Below are 20,367 nucleotides of genomic sequence, written 5' to 3' on the forward strand. Positions count from 1 at the left end.
GGGCTCGTGGACGTTCATGGACCTTTTGAGTTTAGAGGAATTGTCGCCGGTTGGCGCTTTCGTGTGCAGGGTTAATGCGCATGTTTTTCTTTTTTCTGTTTGTTTTGTTCGGGGGGAAGTTCAGGGTTTGATTGTTTCAATAATGGGGAATGTGGTCTGTATAATTTTGTTTTTGACACACAATTTATTTTTTCTATTATATCAAAATGTCAAATGTTAATATGAGTGTACTATCTTTCTCCACATGGAATGTAAATGAGTTGGGGCACACCATAAAAAGGAGGAAGGTTATTTCTTTTCTTAAATGTAAGAAATATGATATAGTGTTTCTTCAAGAAACACATCTCTCCCCGCAGGAAACTGAAACATTTTGGAAGATATGGGGTGGACATTAGTGCTGGCTCAAGTAAGAGCAAGGGAGTCATTATATTGGTAAATAAACATATATATATTTGTTTATTCATTATTGTTATTAATATTTTATTCTCTGTATAAGTGTGTACTTAGGTAAGACCACTGAGATATTTGTTTGGGGTTGGGTGGGGTTCTTGATTGCGGAGGGGTAGTAGTGGGAGTTAATGTTGATATATGATTTGTAAAAAAAAAAAAAAAAAAAAAAAGGTGTGGTAACAAGGAAAACAATGTGTGACAAATATAATTGTAAAGAAAATAATATTTGACCAATGCGTATGTTAAAGTGCTAGGGTCATCAGACCCAATACTTCCCAAAATTTATTTTAACTGTGCTGCCTTTCACATAAGACACTTTATTGTGCCCAGTACATTAAGAGGGATTGGAAAGGAATATTGTACCTGCATGTCACATACTGAGATGTGACCACATCACATTTGAGGTGTAAATGGTAATCTGTCCTGAATGTGTCCAATACAGTAGTGAAGCACCACCTCTCACCTGTCAATCAACCGCTGCGCTCTAACAAATGTTTAAACTTTGCCAGTTGTGAGCAGCTTTAAAAGGAAATAACCATCTGTTTGAAAATTGTAAAAAGTGAATACATATACAAACACAAGCTCTTCACGGATCATCCTCAGTGTGTCTGATATCAAACAGGGACACAGATGAGAAGCACCCTCAGCACATTCAGGTACTCCATAAAATAACAGACAATTCTGCCCAAAATGTTGCATATGTACTTAGATTAAATTGCATCTAAACTGCATCTGGGCGAAACAGCACACCTGTTTTGTTCACCCTTTCTTTGTCTTTTCTTACTTTTTAATGGTTTATTATCATGTAGTAACACACTGACATAGTGATTGATGTATGTAGTCATGAAATCAGAGACCCTCCCCCCGAAATCCGAACACAAGTAGTCACAGAAGACGGATTTAAGCATCCAGGTGTAAACAGTGATGTAATCGGGATCTAAAAGTCCCTCTTTCGTTAAAGACAAGATGTATTAAAAGATAAGAATTATAAAGGCTCGGGAGGCTAAAAGGCTACAAGATGTGGATTTCTGTTTTGTTCATGGAAAAAAAAAAACTTCTGCAATTTCTTCTACCAAACTTTTGATATTATTGATTTAACATGTTAATGACCCTGTTTTACTCCTAATCAAACTCTATAATGTAGAATATATCACAGAGCTACTGGAACAACTTTACTGCATAAATATTCCTGCTTAAATCATGGTGCCTGACCACAGACTTGTTCATTTGCATATCTATCTTTTTTCTCTGCTAAAAGCTGTAATTGCAGGCAGAGAAAGCTCTTCACTGTCTGTGCTGTTAGTGCTGTCGAGAGCTTGAAGGCTTTTTACACTTTATTTGCATCTAATCAGCATACTGTATGTGAGATGTGTGGATTAGTGTGGTAAATAAAAGAGTATTATTCAGCAGAAAATGAGACTGACTCTAGTCATTTACTCAATCAGCTTTTTGTCTATTGTACTGCAATATTTTTTATAGGATAAATTCAAATATTTAAAGAAAACGTAAATTTTCACACTGTTGATCTAAAAAAAAAAAAAAAAAAACAGGCTTATTAGATGCTAATAAATCATTTTATTTCAGTAAAAATCATATTCAGTGTTTGGTTCAATGACATTTCACTCATGTTTTGTGTCCAGACTAATAATAATAATAATAATAATATATATATATATATATATATATATATATATATATATATATAGTGTATATGCAGTTGTGCTCAAAAGTTTGCATACCCTGGCAGAAATTGTGAAATTTTGGCATTGATTTTGAAAATATGACTGATCATGCAAAAAAAAAACTGTCTTTTATTTAAGGATAGTGATCATATGAAGCCATTTATTATCACATAGTTGTTTGGTTCTTTTTTAAATCATAATGATATCAGATATCACCCAAATGGCCCTGATCAAAAGTTTACATACCCTTGAACGTTTGGCCTTGTTACAGACACACAAAGTGACACACACAGGTTTAAATGGCAATTAAAGGTTAATTTCCCACACCTGTGGTTTTTAACATTGCAGTTAGTGTCTGTGTATTAATAGTCAATGAGTTTGTTAGCTCTCACGTGGATGCACTGAGCAGGCTAGATACTGAGCCATGGGGAGCAGAAAAGAACTGTCAAAAGACCTGCGTAACAAGGTAATGGAACTTTATAAAGATGGAAAAGGATGTAAAAAGATATCAAAGCCTTGAAAATGCCAGTCAGTACTGTTCAATCACTTATTAAGAAGTGGAAAATTCGGGGATCTCTTGATACCAAGCCAAGGTCAGGTAGACCAAGAAAGATTTCAGCCACAACTGCCAGAAGAATTGTTTGGAATACAAAGAAAAACCCACAGGTAACCTCAGGAGAAATACAGGCTGCTCTGGAAAAAGACAGTGTGGTTGTTTCAAGGAGCACAATACGACGATACTTGAACAAAAATGAGCTGCATGGTCAAGTTGCCAGAAAGAAGCCTTTACTGCACCAATGCCACAAAAAAGCCCTGTTATAATATGCCCGACAACATCTTGACACGCCTCGCAGCTTCTGGCACACTGTAATTTGGAGTGACGAGACCAAAATAGAGCTTTATGGTCACAACCATAAACGCTATGTTTGGAAAGAGGTCAACAAGGCCTATAGTGAAAAGAATACCATCCCCACTGTGAAGCATGGTGGTGGCTCACTGATGTTTTGGGGATGTGTGAGCTCTAAAGGCACGGAGAATCTTGTGAAAACTGATGGCAAGATGAATGCAGCATGTTATAAGAAAATACTGGCAGACAATTTGCATTCTTCTGCACGAAAGCTGCGCATGGGGCGCTCTTGGACTTTCCAGCATGACAATGACCCTAAAGCACAAGGCCAAGTTGACCCTCCAGTGGTTACAGCAGAAAAAGGTGAAGGTTCTGGAGTGGCCATCACAGTGTCCTGACCTTAATATCATCGAGCCACTCTGGGGAGATCTCAGACGTGCGGTTCATGCAAGACGACCAAAGATTTTGCATGACCTGGAGGCAATTTGCCTTGACGAATGGGCAGCTATACCACCTGCAAGAATTTGGGGCCTCATAGACAACTATTACAAAAGACTGCATGCTGTCATTGATGCTAAAGGGGGCAATACACAGTATTAAGAACTAAGGGTATGCAGACTTTTGAGGGGTCATTTCATTTTTGTCTTTGTTGCCATGTTTTGTTTTATGATTGTGCCATTCTGTTATAACCTACAGTTGAATATGAATCCCATAAGAAATGAAAGAAATGTGTTTTGCCTGCTCACTCATGTTTTCTTTAAAAATGGCACATATATTACCAATTCTCCAAGGTTATGCAAACTTTTGAGTACAACTGTATATATATATATATATATATATATATATAAAAATGCAACTCTTCTATGTTTTCACATTTTATGTTCAGAGTGTCTATTTGCACCATCTGCCACACAGTGCAGCAATTTTCACCCCAATAGTCTGGTGGAACCACAGAAATATACGACAAACTAAACAATAGATGTTGCTGCAGTGGCGTGGGTTGTAAAGACGGTGTGTGAATGTTTACTCTTGTCCTTGCGACCATGGTTCGAATCTGCATTTTGTCCCACTCTGCTTCCCATCTGATTTATAATACTGATTTAAAAATAATGAAACAGTTATATTTTAAAATTGTATTACGTTTTAGAAACTTTAGTCAACTAAATTAAGGTTAGCATGCTGTAAACAGCCAGCAGGAAGTCATTTTGTCAAGTGACCAGAAAACCATTAAACAGGAAATGACATCACAGAAAGGACCCCTGTAGACCCTCGTGACTGTGTCACAGTCAATAATCTGTTAAAAATGTTTGACAATTTATGATGCGGCAAGGTTAGTTCAGGTTATCACATGACATAAACCTTCCCCCCGCTAAAACAAATCATGATATTTATGATTCAAATTTTCAGAAAGTTTTTACAAATTATTTTTACCTTGGAAATATTGTTTGAAAACTTAAAAACTAAAATAACAAATTACGTGTACATATTTCGTTTTACTTGATTGTTACAGCACTTGGCAATTTCTGGTCTTTTCAGCACTGAAAAATAGAGAACTTTCTCAAAAACACTCAAAACAAGCATAAAACAGCATGAGGATATCATTTTTATGAATATGTGTCACAAGTTTTAATCTACTTTAAAAAAAATACTTATTCTTTTCATCATCTCAGACATCCTTATTTGTCATGGACTGATTTACATTTGTGAATGTGTTGTTGTTTGGTGGTGGGAATGTTGACAGGTTTCCAAAATGCATCATACAGTCAGATGTACAGGACAGATTGAACACGTTGTCACCCACGAGTTCTTTTCTCTGTGTGGGTGAGTTTGAGTCTGAGAGAGTTTCTTTGAGAATAACTTTGACCTTACACTGCTATTAGAGTCTCTCGGCCTGAAATGACTACAGCAATGCATTAGGACTGTCAGACAGACAGGTTTGACTTGTTTGCTGACTTCACCATGTGTTTCTCTTAGATATTCTTGTGAATAAACACCAGTTTTACCAATTTTTCACCAATGTTTTTTGTCTGTGAAGGTTTTTGTTCATCCAGGTCATCGCAGGATATCTGTTGATGAATCTGCTGACGTCTTGCAGTTTTTCTTGATTGCTAAGTCACATTTCATGAAACAATTCACCATTTTCTCGAAACTATAAATATGATCTCAAAAATACGCACCAATTTGTACAAACCTCAAACTTCCAGATAAAAAAAAAGACTCACTCAAAAACATGATCAAAATGAAACATTGACTTCAAGTGTCACACAAACTGCTCAAAACACATCAGTGGGATCAATTCAAAACATATTTGAGTAGAGTTTCGCAGAAAATATTGAACAAACTGGAACATGTGTGAAAACAGGTGAATTGTTTATAGTTTTGAGAACTGTGTCTTTGTTTTGAGAGTTGAAGTAAAGGGTAGGGGAATATGACGTGTGCTATATTTACTAAGCAGTTTAAAGCCATACAATAGCTCTTTGTGAGCAAAAGAGCAAAATGAGTTAAAGCTGTGGCAAAAACATTTAGTCTCGTAGGATGAACATTACCAGAACTACATTTTTGCAAACTGAGTTTACGTGCTGCATTCTACGTTTCGCCGAAGTTTCCTGGTGAAATTAACGCTGGAGATGTGAGACAAGAGTGTCAAAGAAGCCACACAAAATGATGTGGTTGCTTCACAAAATGTGCTTTTCATTTCTTTCATTTCAGGTTTAGGTGTTGGTTTAGGGTAAGGATGTTTGTATTGTGTCTGCCTCTCATTTGATTTTAGATCACTGTTGGTTAGGCTTACGTTAAAGTTTTAGGTTAGGGAAGGATGTTTTACTCATTTAAACCACCATCTAATATTTACCTTAAAAACCTCGTCTGATAATGACACCATTTAACTCACTTTTCTGCCCCCCACTGGATATTTCACTGGGAAACTGCAGTGAAATGTGTAATGAAGCACATCATTTAGTTTTTGCAAAAATGTTGACATGGTCACATAATGTTCATGAGACCAGGCTGCATCTTACAGATGGCTCTCCTCAAGATTGTCCTGGACTTCTTGGTTTAGTTCCCAAGTTAAATTCATTGGGTTTGCCTACTGTGCCAAATCAGACATTTGGACAATTTGACACTTTACAATATGGTTGTATTTGTTATCATTAGTTAACAACATTAATTAAAATGAACTAACAATGAACAACACCAATCTTGGTTAATGTTTATGCTAACATATATTCACACATTTTTAAATGTAAAAGTTGTATATGCTAACATTAGGTAGTGCATTATAAACTAAATTGAACTAACAATGAATAATTGTATTTTCATTGCTACATCAACCAAGATTAATAAATGCTGTTAAATATAGTGTTTATTGTTAGTTCATGATACCATTTACTAATGTTAACAAATACAACCTTGACATTTTACTTGAGAAAACCTGAGATTTCTTTAATACCATATTGAACTACCATATTGTTTTTTAATGAATCACATATTCAGAAGTGTCTTCTTTTAAGATAATAGAATCCTATGGTGTAATGACAGACGCTTTTTTATATATATCATTTTAACCAATTAATTTAACTATTTAACTTGCTATTCAACACTGAAAACTTTCAGTACTAGTGCAAACTATAATATTGCATGGTGAAATTGAAACATAAAGAATGCAGATCATTGATGATAAACACATTTTAAATAAATTAATATAATTAATTGTAATAAATAAATTAAATGCCAGATGTTTTTAGATTTTTACATAAAAAGGACAGTGAAAACATGATGTCACATCAACTGCCCACATGCAGGGAAAGATTTGGGGCAGGGCTACAGTTCATAATGCAGTTTGAATGCTGATTGAAATCTTGTAATATGGTTATTTTTATTTCACAGGCATGCGTCTGATCTTAGACTGTAAGGCGTTCTTCGGCTACAGCGGGGATGCCAGACCCATCATCTACTGGATGAAAGGAGATAAGTTTGTAGAGGAGCTGGAGGGGCACATAAGAGAGAGTGAAGTCAGGTACTGTCACTTATGCTTTGAATGTTTGGGAATTTTGGGCTTCATTAGCAGTTACTATATGGATTAACCCTCGGCTCAACTTCGTAAAGCATTTATTTAACTTGAGCAGAAAGTTTTTTTGGGGTTTTTTGCCTTCAGTTTTAATTCACTTTATTAAGTCTTCCCGTTCCTAACATTTACATTTATTCATTTAGCAGACACTTTTATCACTTACAAATGAGGAATACAACAGAAGTGAACCAACAATACAGAGAACAAACAAATCATGACATTTCTAGAGTCAGAATGATCACTGGGAAAAGGTTCTTCAATGGTTCTTTGTGGTTCAGTAAGAGTTGACTATGTCATTCTTTGGAGATTAAAGTTGTTATTGTATCACTACAGGTTCTTCAGATCAGTGTTTTGGATTCTGCGTTCTTCAAAGGAATATTCTGGGTTCAATGCAAATTAAGGTCTAATGTTGACTCGTCCCTCATTATTTTTTAAATATGCACAATCGCGGTTTCTCTAGCACTCACAATGGAAGTCAATGGGCCAAGTACAAAATACAGCATTTTTCAAAAGTATAATCACAAGACATAAAGTAAATAGTACATGCTAGCATGATTTTAGTTTTGTTTATACTAACCTATATGTAAAGTATATTGAATATTACAACAAAACCCTTTAATCTCGGTATAGACCTTATTCACGCTATCGCCATATTTGATTTTTAATGGGAATAACAATGAGGCTGTGAGGGATAGACTTACATTCTCTTCAATGTTACGAACGGTATAAAGCTGTGTAAAGAACAAGTGGAAATTATTTTTGTGGCAGTCAACATTATGCAACAAACGCTGTTCCTGTGGAATATTCATATAAAGCACCAGAACATTGACAGTTCTTTAAAGAAATTGCAAAATAAGTATAAAAAGTTTAAAAAGCCAATAAGGTTATTCTATAAAAGCAGACTGTAAAACTATTTTGGTTCTAACTGTATTTTAAGAGTGAAAGTTGAAATAAGTGAAGCTGTGGCAAAGTCCACTGGGGTTCCACAAGAATGCGTAAGAAAGAAAGAAAGAAAGAAAGAAAGAAAGAACAATATACCATAAATATACAGAACATGCAGGGGTCCGCAGTGAACAGGATTATATAACAGCACAGGACCAGAGCTACAGTACAGTACATCAGTTATGACAGTGATCAGGATTATTACTGAGGGGACAGAGACCTCTAGTGGACAAGACTGAGAAAGATTTACCGTGTGTGAGTGTGAAGAGTTCAGATAGAGATTGCACTCAGAATTACTACAGACTGATGGGAAAGGGCCATAGCATCTACAATCATGCAAAACATGGAAATTCCATGGAATTTAGTCATAGAAATTAATAAAAGAAAAGTAATGGAAAAGTTAACAGTGATGAAAAGTTTTATATTATATTAAATTATACTATATTATCCCTTGCCTTATATGCAAGCCTGTTTGAGTAATCTGTACCATACTTTCTTTGATGGCTTTGATCTGTTTTGAAGAGGCATTTGAAGCTTTCTCATGTGTTATCTAATAAAGTTTCCTTTGATGATATCAGTTTGATCTTTAATAATTTAATTACCTTTCAGTTCAAGGATCTAATGCTTATCGATGAGAGTCAAAGCTGCAGCTCAAGAGATGATGGATCCTTGTTATAAAACAGATAGTTCCGCCTAAAATCTGATTGGATGAGCAATGTCTGAAACCATTGTAAAATAGCTGATATACACATCAGGATAACTCTATTTTAAATATCAACAGTCTGAAGTATGCTGTACGTGTTTGTGTAGGGTGGTGCGAGAATTTCTGGCGGAGAAGGAGGTGGAGCTCTCTCTGATGTTTGATGCTGTGGAGGACACAGACATGGGCAACTACACCTGTAATGTGGAGAATCACATCGGCCGCAGTAGTGGAAGTGCCATCCTACAGAAGAAAGGTAAAGATTACAATCAAATCAGACCAGTGTCTCAACATTAGATACAAAAACATAATACTCAGAAATCTACGTAAAAGATTCCATATGGTCAATAGATCTTTTCAGTATATGTGAACGAATTACAACTTTATGTGTCCCTTGATCAGAGGGGTCAGATTACGATCAAAGAACTTATTTAAAATAAGCAGTAAAATCTGACAACAATGGGATCATAAATTGTGCTTCTTTAACTTAGATCACACAAAAAAAAAAAAAAAAAAAAAAAAATCAGGAATCAAATGTTTAGTGTTTAACCTCAGCAAAAGAAATAAAAGTAGAGGACTCCTGGTAATAATGTACATTTTTAACAGTTTGTTGCTGGACCAGTTGTGTCATCATTTCTAATATACAGTATTTCTATTCATTTTGCATAATACAAAAATAATGCCAAGACATGATGATTTTATTTTTTTTTTTTCCTACATTTGGATTCTTTTAGCTGACACTTTCTCATCCAAAGTGCATTTTCTGTCAGGTTCAGTCCCCTTGAGCAAGCTGGTGTTATTGCTCAAAGATGTAATTGGTGGTAATTCATTAAATAACTTCTGAAATAAGTTTGGGTTTGAATCCACAACCATTGTAGTACTTGACCAGTTCATAACCATTAAGCTATACTGTTACATGCGTTATTGCTGTGTATTATTAAAATAGACAGTCCACTTCAGATCAGAGTGATACTGATTAATAGTCACTGTTTGTGTTGTTGTGTAGATGCGTACAGGTTGGAGCTCGTTGGTGGTTTGGGTGCCATCATGCTGTTATTAGGGATCTTCACAGGAATCTATAAATGCTATAATGTGGAGATCATGCTGTGTTACAGACGACACTTCGGTAGCGATGAGACAGATGACGGTAAGTTTACACTGAAGACACTGCTGTCATTTACCATGCGTCTAAGAGGGAAATGTTCCCACCTTGGATTGTCAACAGAGCTAAGAATTTACACTCATAGCTGAATAACAGTTAAAGCTCAAATCCATGAATCTTATGTGGAATTTGTATCCATAAAATCATTTTGGAAATGTACTCTCACAAAGTGGCAAATTTGATGTTTTTGAAATGATCCTGTTTGTTTGAGTAGGGGTAAGACGTAACCCCACCACCTTTACCATATATGCCACTCAATTTTATCTCAACACATTTATTGAATGGTTATGCTCTTATTAATCTTGACTTTTCATATGAGCATGAACATTTGTGAGATGTATTCTATCTGAACAGTTTTGTGGTTAAATTATTTATTTATGTATTTATTTTCATTGGTTAATAGTGATCTGTGAATTTATTTTATGTTGAATATTTAAAGTTTTTATGTCTAATTATTAATGGGGGATATGTGGACACAGTAACACACTTAGATTTGCAGTGTAAAAAATATATTTTTCATTTCAGTGAAAATAAAAATGTTAGACCTTTGGGGTAAGATGTCTCGCTCAGAAATGGGGAATTTGTTCATCATAACCTACAGGTAAATTGAGTGGAATTATTCAATCTTAATTCATAGTTTATTGCTATTATGAAATCCCTTATAAGCATTGTAACAGTTAAAGGATGGGCAAGGAGGAGGCGGGAACTGGCTGAACAGTCAACGTAAAGTTTAAAGTCAAACTCAACATACAACAAACATAAACAAACACACACACGCAGCCGCGTGTGTCTCTCTCTCTATCCCGAACTGGTGTCTCTGGCCCTGTTTATCTCACTCTCCCGCTGATCATCTGATTCAGCACCGGCCGTGCACCCTCACGGCCCGGCCACACCATCCTTCTCGTCACAGGCCTATACTAGTTCATAGAATGGTAAAGTGTAATTGAGATATCTCTTTAACTGGAATTCTGCTATTTGATTAGTTCGTCATTATTCAGTTACTCAACTAAATTGTCAAAATGCATCAATTTACATAAAATATTATATTTAGTATTTTGCATTAATGACACACTTCAATTTTTTTTTTTTTTTTTTTTATTATTATATCAGATATATTTTATATATTCTGCAAAAATCAGATGACAGCTAGGAAATGTTTGCCCATGGGGGCTTCTTGCCCAATGTAGGGGGTCATCTTACCCCAGTAGTGGGACAAGATGGCCCATTTTCATTATTTTTAATTTTGTGCTATAAAAACTAAATGTTTCCTTTTATTTCCCCATATAATATGATGGATGATGTATCGTGATCCTATACATGCTAGACTCATCTCGAAATGTTATAATTTAGCAGTACATGCACACTGTCCCCCATCCACCCTATTTTGTGTACAACAAATGTTTAATTTATGTATAAATGTCCAGAATAATCTCTGTAAAACATTATGCACTTGTCAGAATTACAAGAGACACATTTACTTACTGCTAGAATATGCTGTATTGTTGAAATGAATATATTCATAAAACAATAAAGAGGGTCATATGAGTCATTGCAATGCTTGAAACAACATTCCTCTGCCTTTGTCTTATGTTCACTATGATTTTTTTTTGGGGGGGGGGGATTTTTCTCCTTTTTCTCCCAATTTGGAATGCCCAATTCCCAATGCACTCTAAGTCCTCATGGTGGCGTAGTGATTCGCCTCAGTCCGGGTGGCGGAGGATGAATCCCAGTTGCCTCTGCGTCTGAGACAGTCAACCCGCGCATCTTATCACGTGGCTTGTTGAGCGCATTGCCACGGAGACATAGCGCATGTGGAGGCTTCACGCCATCCACCGCGGCAACCATGCTCAATTCACCATGTGCCCCACCGAGAACAAACCACATTATAGCGACCACGAGGAGGTTACCCCATGTGACTCTACCCTCCCTAGCAACCGGGCCAATTTGGTTGCTTAGGAGACCTGGCTGGAGTCACTCAGCACACCCTGGGATTTGAACTCCAGGGGTGGTAGCCAGTGTATTTTACCACTGAGCTACCCAGGCCCCATGTTCACTATGATTTAATCACTAACCATTAAGTGCATAATCAACTAAAAAGTGTTGCCAAATGATGTAAAATGTATTGCTATACTTAATACAATCAAAGTTTGAATTTTGACCATTAAACAACAATAATAAATGTAATTAAAAATTTTATGAAAAAATGTATGCGCAGAGGAATAAAATAAGACTAGTGGGTCATTTTTTATTTTAAAAATGTATCTCTACAAAAAATTATATTTTGTACAGCGCAATAGTTAACAAAATAATGATCCACTCCTGTCCATAGAAACAGTGTGGTTGATATCCATGTTTACTGTCAGGAATCAAATAAAGGTTTAGAGATTTGCTAGCTTTATGCTTATTATTTTAACCTCTGTGACACATTGCATCTGTTCCTTCAGACAACAAGGAATACGACGGCTACCTCTCTTACACCAAAGTGGATTTAGAGTCAGTGGAGCATGAGATGAGCGAGGAGGAGCAGTTCGCTCTGGAGATCTTACCTGATGTCCTGGAGAAACATTACGGATATAAACTCTTCATCCCTCACCGTGACCTTATTCCCAGTAGCAGTAAGAACATCTCTTTCACTGAGCAAAAGATCAAGATGAACAGCATGTTTATTATACAAAGGTAAACAAAGGTAAACATTGGTTTTGCCAATGTTGCTGAACAGGCCTCTCAAACAAACAGAGGAATGTTTTGATAGCGCTACAGAGCCACAGTCTTTACACTTTTGGAGTAATCAGATATGTCAGAGTCTGAAGTTTTATTTCCCCTAACAAAGCGGTTTGTCTGTGGTGTGGGAAACTTTGGGTATGTTAAAGACCCACAAGGTACCATCAGTGTTTCTCAGTTACCCAGTTTATCCACCTTATTTTGCAACGTGGAAGTACGCAGCGTCTGCATTTCCGGCGAATGTGTAAATGTTCAGCTGTTATTGAATGCAATGTAAATAAATAGAAGTATAATAATACCAGAATTTAGTGATATAAGTTAATAAACTATCACACAACCACAGGATGTTCAGCAGAATGAAGGCCTAATGTCAGATAATTTTCTAACATCAGCATTTATAGTAAAAGAGTAAGTAAATCATTCACTTGTTGATGTGTGTTGTTGTACTGAAGAGACAGTAATACAATCTGCTTCGTACTTTACCGAGATTATGACGATGCAGTGTTTCTTGTCTCCATGTAAACCTTCATTTATACAGTTGAAGTCAGAAGTTTACATACATACAATCGTACAAAACAGTCCCTGTCTTTGGTCAGTTAGGATCACTACTTTATTTTAAAAATGTGAAATGTCAGAATAATAGTAGAGAGAATGATTTATTTCATCACATTCCCAGTGGGTCAGAAGTTTACACACACTTTGTTAGTATTTGGTAGCATTGCCTTTAAATTGTTTAACTTGGGTCAAATGTTTTGGGTTGCCTTCCACAAGCTTCTTACAATAAGTTACTGGAATTTTGGCCCATTCCTCCAGACAGAACTGGTGTAACTGAGTCAGGTTTGTAGGCCTCCTTGCTCGCACACACTTTTTCAGTTCTGCCCACAAATTTTCTATCGGATTGAGGTCAGGGCTTTGTGATGGCCACTCCAATACCTTGACTTTGTTGTCCTTAAACCATTTTGCCACAACTTTGGAGGTATGCTTGGTCATTGTCCATTTGGAAGACCCATTTGCGACCGAGCCTTAACTTCCTGGCTGATGTCTTGAGATGTTGCTTCAATATATCCACATAGTTTTCCTTCCTTATGATGTTATCTATTTTATGAAATGCACCAGACCCTCCTGCAGCAATGCACCCCACAACATGATGCTGCCACCCCCATGCTTCACGGTTGGGATGGTGTTCTTTGGCTTGCAAGCCTCGCCCTTTTTCCTCCAAACATAACGATGGTCATTATGGCCAAACAGTTACAAAAAATGTCATTACACTAGAGGACATTTCTCCAAAAAGTAAGATCTTTGTCCCCATGTGCACTTGCAAACTGTAGTCTGGCTTTTTTATGGCAGTTTTGGAGCAGTGGCTTCATCCTTGCTGAGCAGCCTTTTAGGTTATGTCAATAAAGGACTAGTTTTACTGTGGATATAGATACTTGTCTACCTGTTTCCTCCAGCATCTTCACAAGGTCCTTTTCTGTTGTTCTGGGATTGATTTGCACTTTTTGCACCAAACTACGTTCATCTCTAGGAGACAGAATGCGTCTCCTTCCTGAGTGGTATGATGGCTGCATGGTCCCATGGTGTTTATACTTGCGTACTATTGTTTGTACAGATAAATGTGGTACCTTCAGGCATTTGGAAATTGCTCCCAAGGATGAACCAGACTTGCGGAGGTCCACAATTCTTTTTCTGAGGTCTTGGCTGATTTCTTTTGATTTTCTCATGATGTCAAGCAAAGAGGCACTGAGTTTGAAGGTAGGCCTTAAAATACATCTACAGGTTCACCTCCAATTCAGTACACATCCTATCAGAAGCTAATTGGCTAATTGTCTAAAGGCTTGACATCATTTTCTGGAGTTTTCCAAGCTGCTTAAAGGCACAGTTAACTTAGTGTATGTAAACTTCTGACCCACTGGAATTGTGATATTGTCAACTAAAAGTGAAACAATCTGTCAGTAAACAAATGTTGGAAAAATTACTTGTGTCATGCACAAAGTAGATGTCCTAAACGACTTGCCAAAACAATAGTTTTCTAATATGAAATCTGTGGAGTGGTTTTAATGTCTAAACCTAAGCTTCGTTGATGATAATGAGGCAGCATAAACACTAGTTGAAATATGATCTAAACATTCATATTATTTTTATATCATATTACATATCATATTTATATCATACAGCATACAATTTAAATACCTGCTTTAGCCAAAACAACATTTAAATGTAACTAAAACTTGCCTATTAGGACATATTTCAAATTTCAATACTCTGAATACTGGCTGGCAAGTCTGGAAATAGTCCAGCTAGTAAAATATGTACATGTTTATATAAAATAACATGTCAACTAATATGTAAGTAAAGATTTACTCATCCGAAATTGTATCCTCGGCTGGATCAAGTCGCTCTTCAAAATGCAAACGTTCCTCGTTGAAGTCCCGCTCTTCTTCTGAGGAAAATGTGAACTCTTCGTCACTATCCAGGACCATCTGTAGAGCTTCCTCACCTGCGCAGTGTGCCATCTTCCAAATGCGCAGGAAAGTGAATGAACTTGATGTTTTTTTAAGGCATTGTTGGAGCGTTCACTATTTGCATTGATCGCCTCAGCACATTACCGTATGAATAGAGCCAGGAGAAACTGTACATCGCTTTGTTTCATACAGATTACATTGCAGGAGAATATTTGTTTTAAATTTGAATTGTTTTATTTAAAAGTAGACATTTTAAACTTTCTTTAGACATATGTTTCTTGTTTGTGTGATAAGTATTCGTGGAGTTTCAGTTCATTATTGTGACGTGTTTCAGAAAGATGCCCGCGGAGACAAGCGCACCCTGTTTATTTTCTATATTTTACAAAAGCTCAAGGTTTTGTTGTTATTGTGAGTGTACACAAATAAAAGTAGACCCTTTATAGTTTCTAATGATGTCTTACACTTATCTATATGCCCAAAAATGACTGAGTATTTTAAGTTGTTTCCACTATTATGAGGAAAAAAGGCATTGGAATGATCACTTCTGAAATTCATTATTTTGGGCAGACAAAAACCCAATTTTGCAGAAATTTGCAAAGCACAAAGAACTGTGTTCTACTGATACATTTCCAAAACCAAACATCAGCTTGTGTAACATACATGATACACGTGTACACCTTGGCTTTCGTGTCCTACTTTGCTTGCTAGTGTTCATGGAGGGTTGGGAAGGGAAAGAAAACAGTGGTTCTTTTTTGACAGTTTCTCCAGTGTTACTTTCTGTATATTTCATGTATTCTAAATTATGTTCCATTGTTTTGTGATGAAACAATCATCGGTACACAGTCTTGTACCTTTGTCTTTTTGTCTGATTTTCAAATACTTTTTTCTTCAAAGTTTGTAATGTTGTGAATCACCTCAAATCTGGTTGGTTTGGTTCATGGCTTAGAACTCTTTTGTGAAGGATTTTATAAAATGACCATGGAAAAAATGTATGGGAAAAATACTTCCGGAATCAAAGAGGTTGAAAAAATGGGCTTGCACTGCTGCACTCTACTGCACATGCACACACATTGCACACAATTATACACTATGCACATGACACTATAGAATGTGCCCTTACAATATACACTATGCACCTAGCCATGCAGTGTATACATTTTCAAAATGTAATATCATCTCAAATGGAACACAGGTGTAGTTTTTTCTGCCAAATCTGCCATTTAACAGCTTGCTGCTACCTTTAGCGTGCAAGCCAAATTCAGTTCAACATGTATATCTCAAATAATGTACACACAGTATCCACAAGGCGTGTGTGATTTTAAAGGGATAGTTCACCCAAAAATGAAAATTCTCTCATCATTTACTCACCCTCATGCCATCCCTGATGTGTATGACTTTCTTTCTTCAGCAGAACACAATCAGAAGCTTTTAGAAGAATATTTCAGCTCTGTAGGTCCATACATTGCAAGCGAATGGTGATCAGAAATTGTAGCTCCAGAAATCACATAAAGGAAACATAGAAGTAATCCATATGACTCCAGTGGTGTAATACATGTCTTCAGAAGCGACATAACAGGTGTGGTGAGAAACAGATCAAAATGTAAGTTTTTTTTTTTTTTTTTACTCTAAATCTCCACTTTCAATTTTTACATCTGAAAGTCACATGTGGTGCCTGTTTAGTTTCACTTTCACCTTTTATATTGCTTCTGAAGATATAGATTTAACCACTGGAGTCATGTGAATTACTTTTATGTTTAATTGTAAATGAAATTATTACAGATCATAATTTGGATTCAATCTGTTTTATTGAAACCTGGATTAAAACAGATGAATATTTTAGTTTAAATGAGTCTACTCTCTCAGTGATTAGTTATAGACAAGTTCCTATGTGATTGTTATAAACATTAGCCTTGTCTGAAAGGTCGAGGAGGAGGTGTTGCTACAATTTACAGTGATATTTTCAGTGATACTCAAAGGTCTGGATATAAGTTTAATTCTTTTGAACTGATAATGCTAATGTTACATCGTCAGATATACTGTAAATAAAAATTATTTGTCGTCTTTTGTTCTTGCAACAGTATATAGACCACAAGGGCCATATTCTGAATTCCTTCGAGAATTTGCTGATTTTCTGTCAGATCTAGTAGTTGAAGTGGATAGAGCTTTAATCATCGGTGACTTCATCATCCACATAGATAACCAAAATAGCATTTACCGATATTCTCAGCTCTGTTGGTGTTAGACAAAATGTGACAGGTCCAACCCATCGGCAAAATCATACGCTAGATCTAATTTTATCATATGGAATTGATGTTGATTATATAGAAATTCTGCCACAGAGCGATGATATCTCAGATCATCACCTTGTCTCTTGTATGCTGCATTTAGCAAAGGTAACTCAATCTACACAATGTTATCATTTAGGTAGAACTATTCTTTCAATGACTAAAGATAGCTTCACTAATAATCTTCCAGACTTGTCTCAAATACTCAGTATGCCAAAAAGTTCAGAAGAACTTGATGTTGTCACAGAAAATATGGATACAGTCTTCTCTAGCACTCTAGATAGTGTCGCCCTCCTTCAATTAAAGAAAGTTGAAGAGAAAAATCCCACACCATGGTACAATGAATTCTTCCACTTCCGCTCAGAAAATGGAGCGTAAGTGGAATAAGAGGCTTGCAGCAACTATTGGCCAAATTCCTGCCTGTCAATCTCTCTGTGAATGTGCAAAGCATGTTGAGTTCGGCATTAAACAGCTTGACAGTAGCAGCAAATGACAGCTAAGTTGAAACAATGCCCAAACGAAAGTGCAAATTTACAAAAAATTCCAATGCTTTCTTCCAGGTCGAGATCCGTGGGAAGCTGAATGTATGACATGTAAAGCTGGCACTTATGTGTCAGTTGCTAATAAAGGCGCAAGTGATTTTGAAGCACACATTAGCTCTGCGAAGCATAAAGGGTCAGCAAAAGGTGAAAGTTCATCAGGTAAATTAATGGACTACTTTTTGCAACCAGGTAAAATTGTTATCACGTTGCTTCATTTTCCAAGGCCATTCAAAATAATACTAATAGTAAATGAAGGTACACTCATGGCATCAAATATTTTATTTTAGTACATGGACATTCAAAAGAATGTTAGAAATTTTTATTTATTTATATATAGTATTTATGTTATGCTTATAGAGTGTCTTTTTCACTGTATTAAAGTTTGCATTCATAGTAACACTGTTTTGAACCCTATTATTCCACCCCACCCCAAAGTGGCTTGAGAATTATGTTGGCATTTGTGGACAGGCATTAGCTTGGTTTAGGTCCTATCTCTCTGATCGCTACCACCACTGCGTAAATGAGGAACTGTCAGATCAAGTATGGAGTGCCACAGGGATCAGTTTTAGGGCCTCTGCTTTTCTCCCTATATATGCTCCCCCTGGGAGATATTATCAGGAACTATGAAATTAGTTTTCACTGATATGCCAATGATACACAACTTTATATATCTTTGAAACCCAATGAAATTTCACAATTTTCCAAATTAACAGAATGTATAAATGATATCAAAGAGTTGATGGCTAGAAATTTCCTTCTACTCAATTCCGATAAAACAGAAGTACTAATTATTTGAACAAAAACCTAAAAAAACAAGATGCTAATATATAATCTGACTCTTGATGCATTTACTGTAACGTCAACTTCTACAGCAAAAAATTTAGGTGTTATATTTGATAGCAATCTAATCTTTGAAAAACAATTTTCCAATATTTGTATAACTGCATTCTTCCACCTCAGAAATACTGCCAAGTTACAACACATGCTATCTGTTTCTGATTCCGAAAAACTAATTCTCATGACCTCAAAATTAGATTATTGTAATGCATTACAAGGTGGATGTCCTGCAGGTTTAATAAATAAACTTCAGTTGGTTCAAAATGCAGCAGCGGGAGTGACTAGAGCCAAGAAATACAATCATCTCAGCCCCATTTTATCGGCATTACATTGGCTACCTGTTAAGTTTTGTTTTAATTTTAAAATTCTGTTAATTACAAAGCTTTGAATGGGCTAGCTCCTTAAGTACTTAAGTGACCTTCTGTCACACTATAATCCATCACTCTAATTACGATCGCAAAGGTCCAGCCTGTTAACAACACCGAGAATATCAAAATCCACAAAAGGAGGGAGAACGTTTTCATATTTGGCTCCTAAACTGTGGTCTTCCTTAACTTATAATTGTCCTAGCAGTGTTCAGATCTCAGACACACTCTCTCAGTATAAATCTATACTAAAGACTTATCTATTCAGTCAGGCATACACCTAATTTGTTCCTCAGTTCATAGCTATGCTGCTTTAGTTAGGTCTGCCAGAACCAAAAACACTTATTCTTTAACCCTTCTTTAAAGTGAATGCCATCTACGCTAATTGTATCCCACTGTCCACTGTCTGAAGCATGGGCTCAGGATAGAGTTCACCAAAATTACCTGCCATAAGCTTCCAACCAGACTGCGATGCTCCTCACTGAATTATATCTATATCATCTTGGTCAACGGAGGGACAACACTCTCTTAAATGACATAGAAAATGAATTCACCACTAAAAAAGCCTTCATCATCCAAAATCAAAGGACAATGCATCTATGTGTATTTCCTCAGTTAATTCAAGATGACTTCAAGGACTTTAACACTAAAAATTATAGTTTATATAAAATTATTTTGTTTAATCATTGACCCACAAAACTTACATAGTTTACTCATTTTAACCACTAATAGTTCTGAACATAAATAACATAAATAACTAATATTGGCATTATATTAATTCATTTTCTGTCATACTGTAGCATAATTTAATGTATAGCTGCTTTGAAACAACGCCTGTTATGAAAAGCGCTATAGAAATAAATTTGACTTGGCTGACTTGACTTGTTTCCTCCATGTGATTTTTGCAGCTACAAAGGTCTGGTCACCATTCACTTGCATTGTATGGATCTACAGAGCTGAATTATTTTTCTAAAAATCTTTCTTTGTGTTCTGCTGAAGAAAGAAAGTCATACAAATCTGGGATGGCATGAGTGTGAATAAATAAGATAATTTTTATTTTTGAGTCAACTATCCCTTTAAAGCTTTCAACTCACATTTGTAAGGTGCTGTCTTCACAGAAGTTTCGCTAGTTGCCACAATCACCATTAATTACAATTGTTTTGTGAGTCCAGCATCATGGCCAGGTAACTCCGCCCCATGCTGTTTTATTTTGCATGGAGAGGGTCTCCTCATGGGAGTTGCCATATATATAGGATCACATGACCTTTCAAATACTTCTCACTTAATCTCAGTAACCGGCCAGTTA

At 36.1% G+C, this 20,367-nt stretch overlaps 1 protein-coding gene across 1 annotated transcript in view; it reads left to right on the plus strand.

Annotated features, from left to right (window-relative positions):
- Positions 1–20,367, plus strand: part of LOC127418147 (X-linked interleukin-1 receptor accessory protein-like 2) — a 514,339-nt gene that overhangs the window by 486,488 nt on the left and 7,484 nt on the right. Inside the window, exons 7-10 of the mRNA XM_051658565.1 lie at positions 6,865–6,994; positions 8,798–8,943; positions 9,694–9,834; positions 12,294–12,464. Of these exons, the coding sequence (XP_051514525.1) occupies positions 6,865–6,994; positions 8,798–8,943; positions 9,694–9,834; positions 12,294–12,464 (588 nt within the window). The remainder of the gene's footprint in view (positions 1–6,864; positions 6,995–8,797; positions 8,944–9,693; positions 9,835–12,293; positions 12,465–20,367) is intronic.

Source organism: Myxocyprinus asiaticus, chromosome 27, assembly GCF_019703515.2.
Source record: "Myxocyprinus asiaticus isolate MX2 ecotype Aquarium Trade chromosome 27, UBuf_Myxa_2, whole genome shotgun sequence".
Lineage (NCBI taxonomy): Eukaryota > Metazoa > Chordata > Actinopteri > Cypriniformes > Catostomidae > Myxocyprinus > Myxocyprinus asiaticus.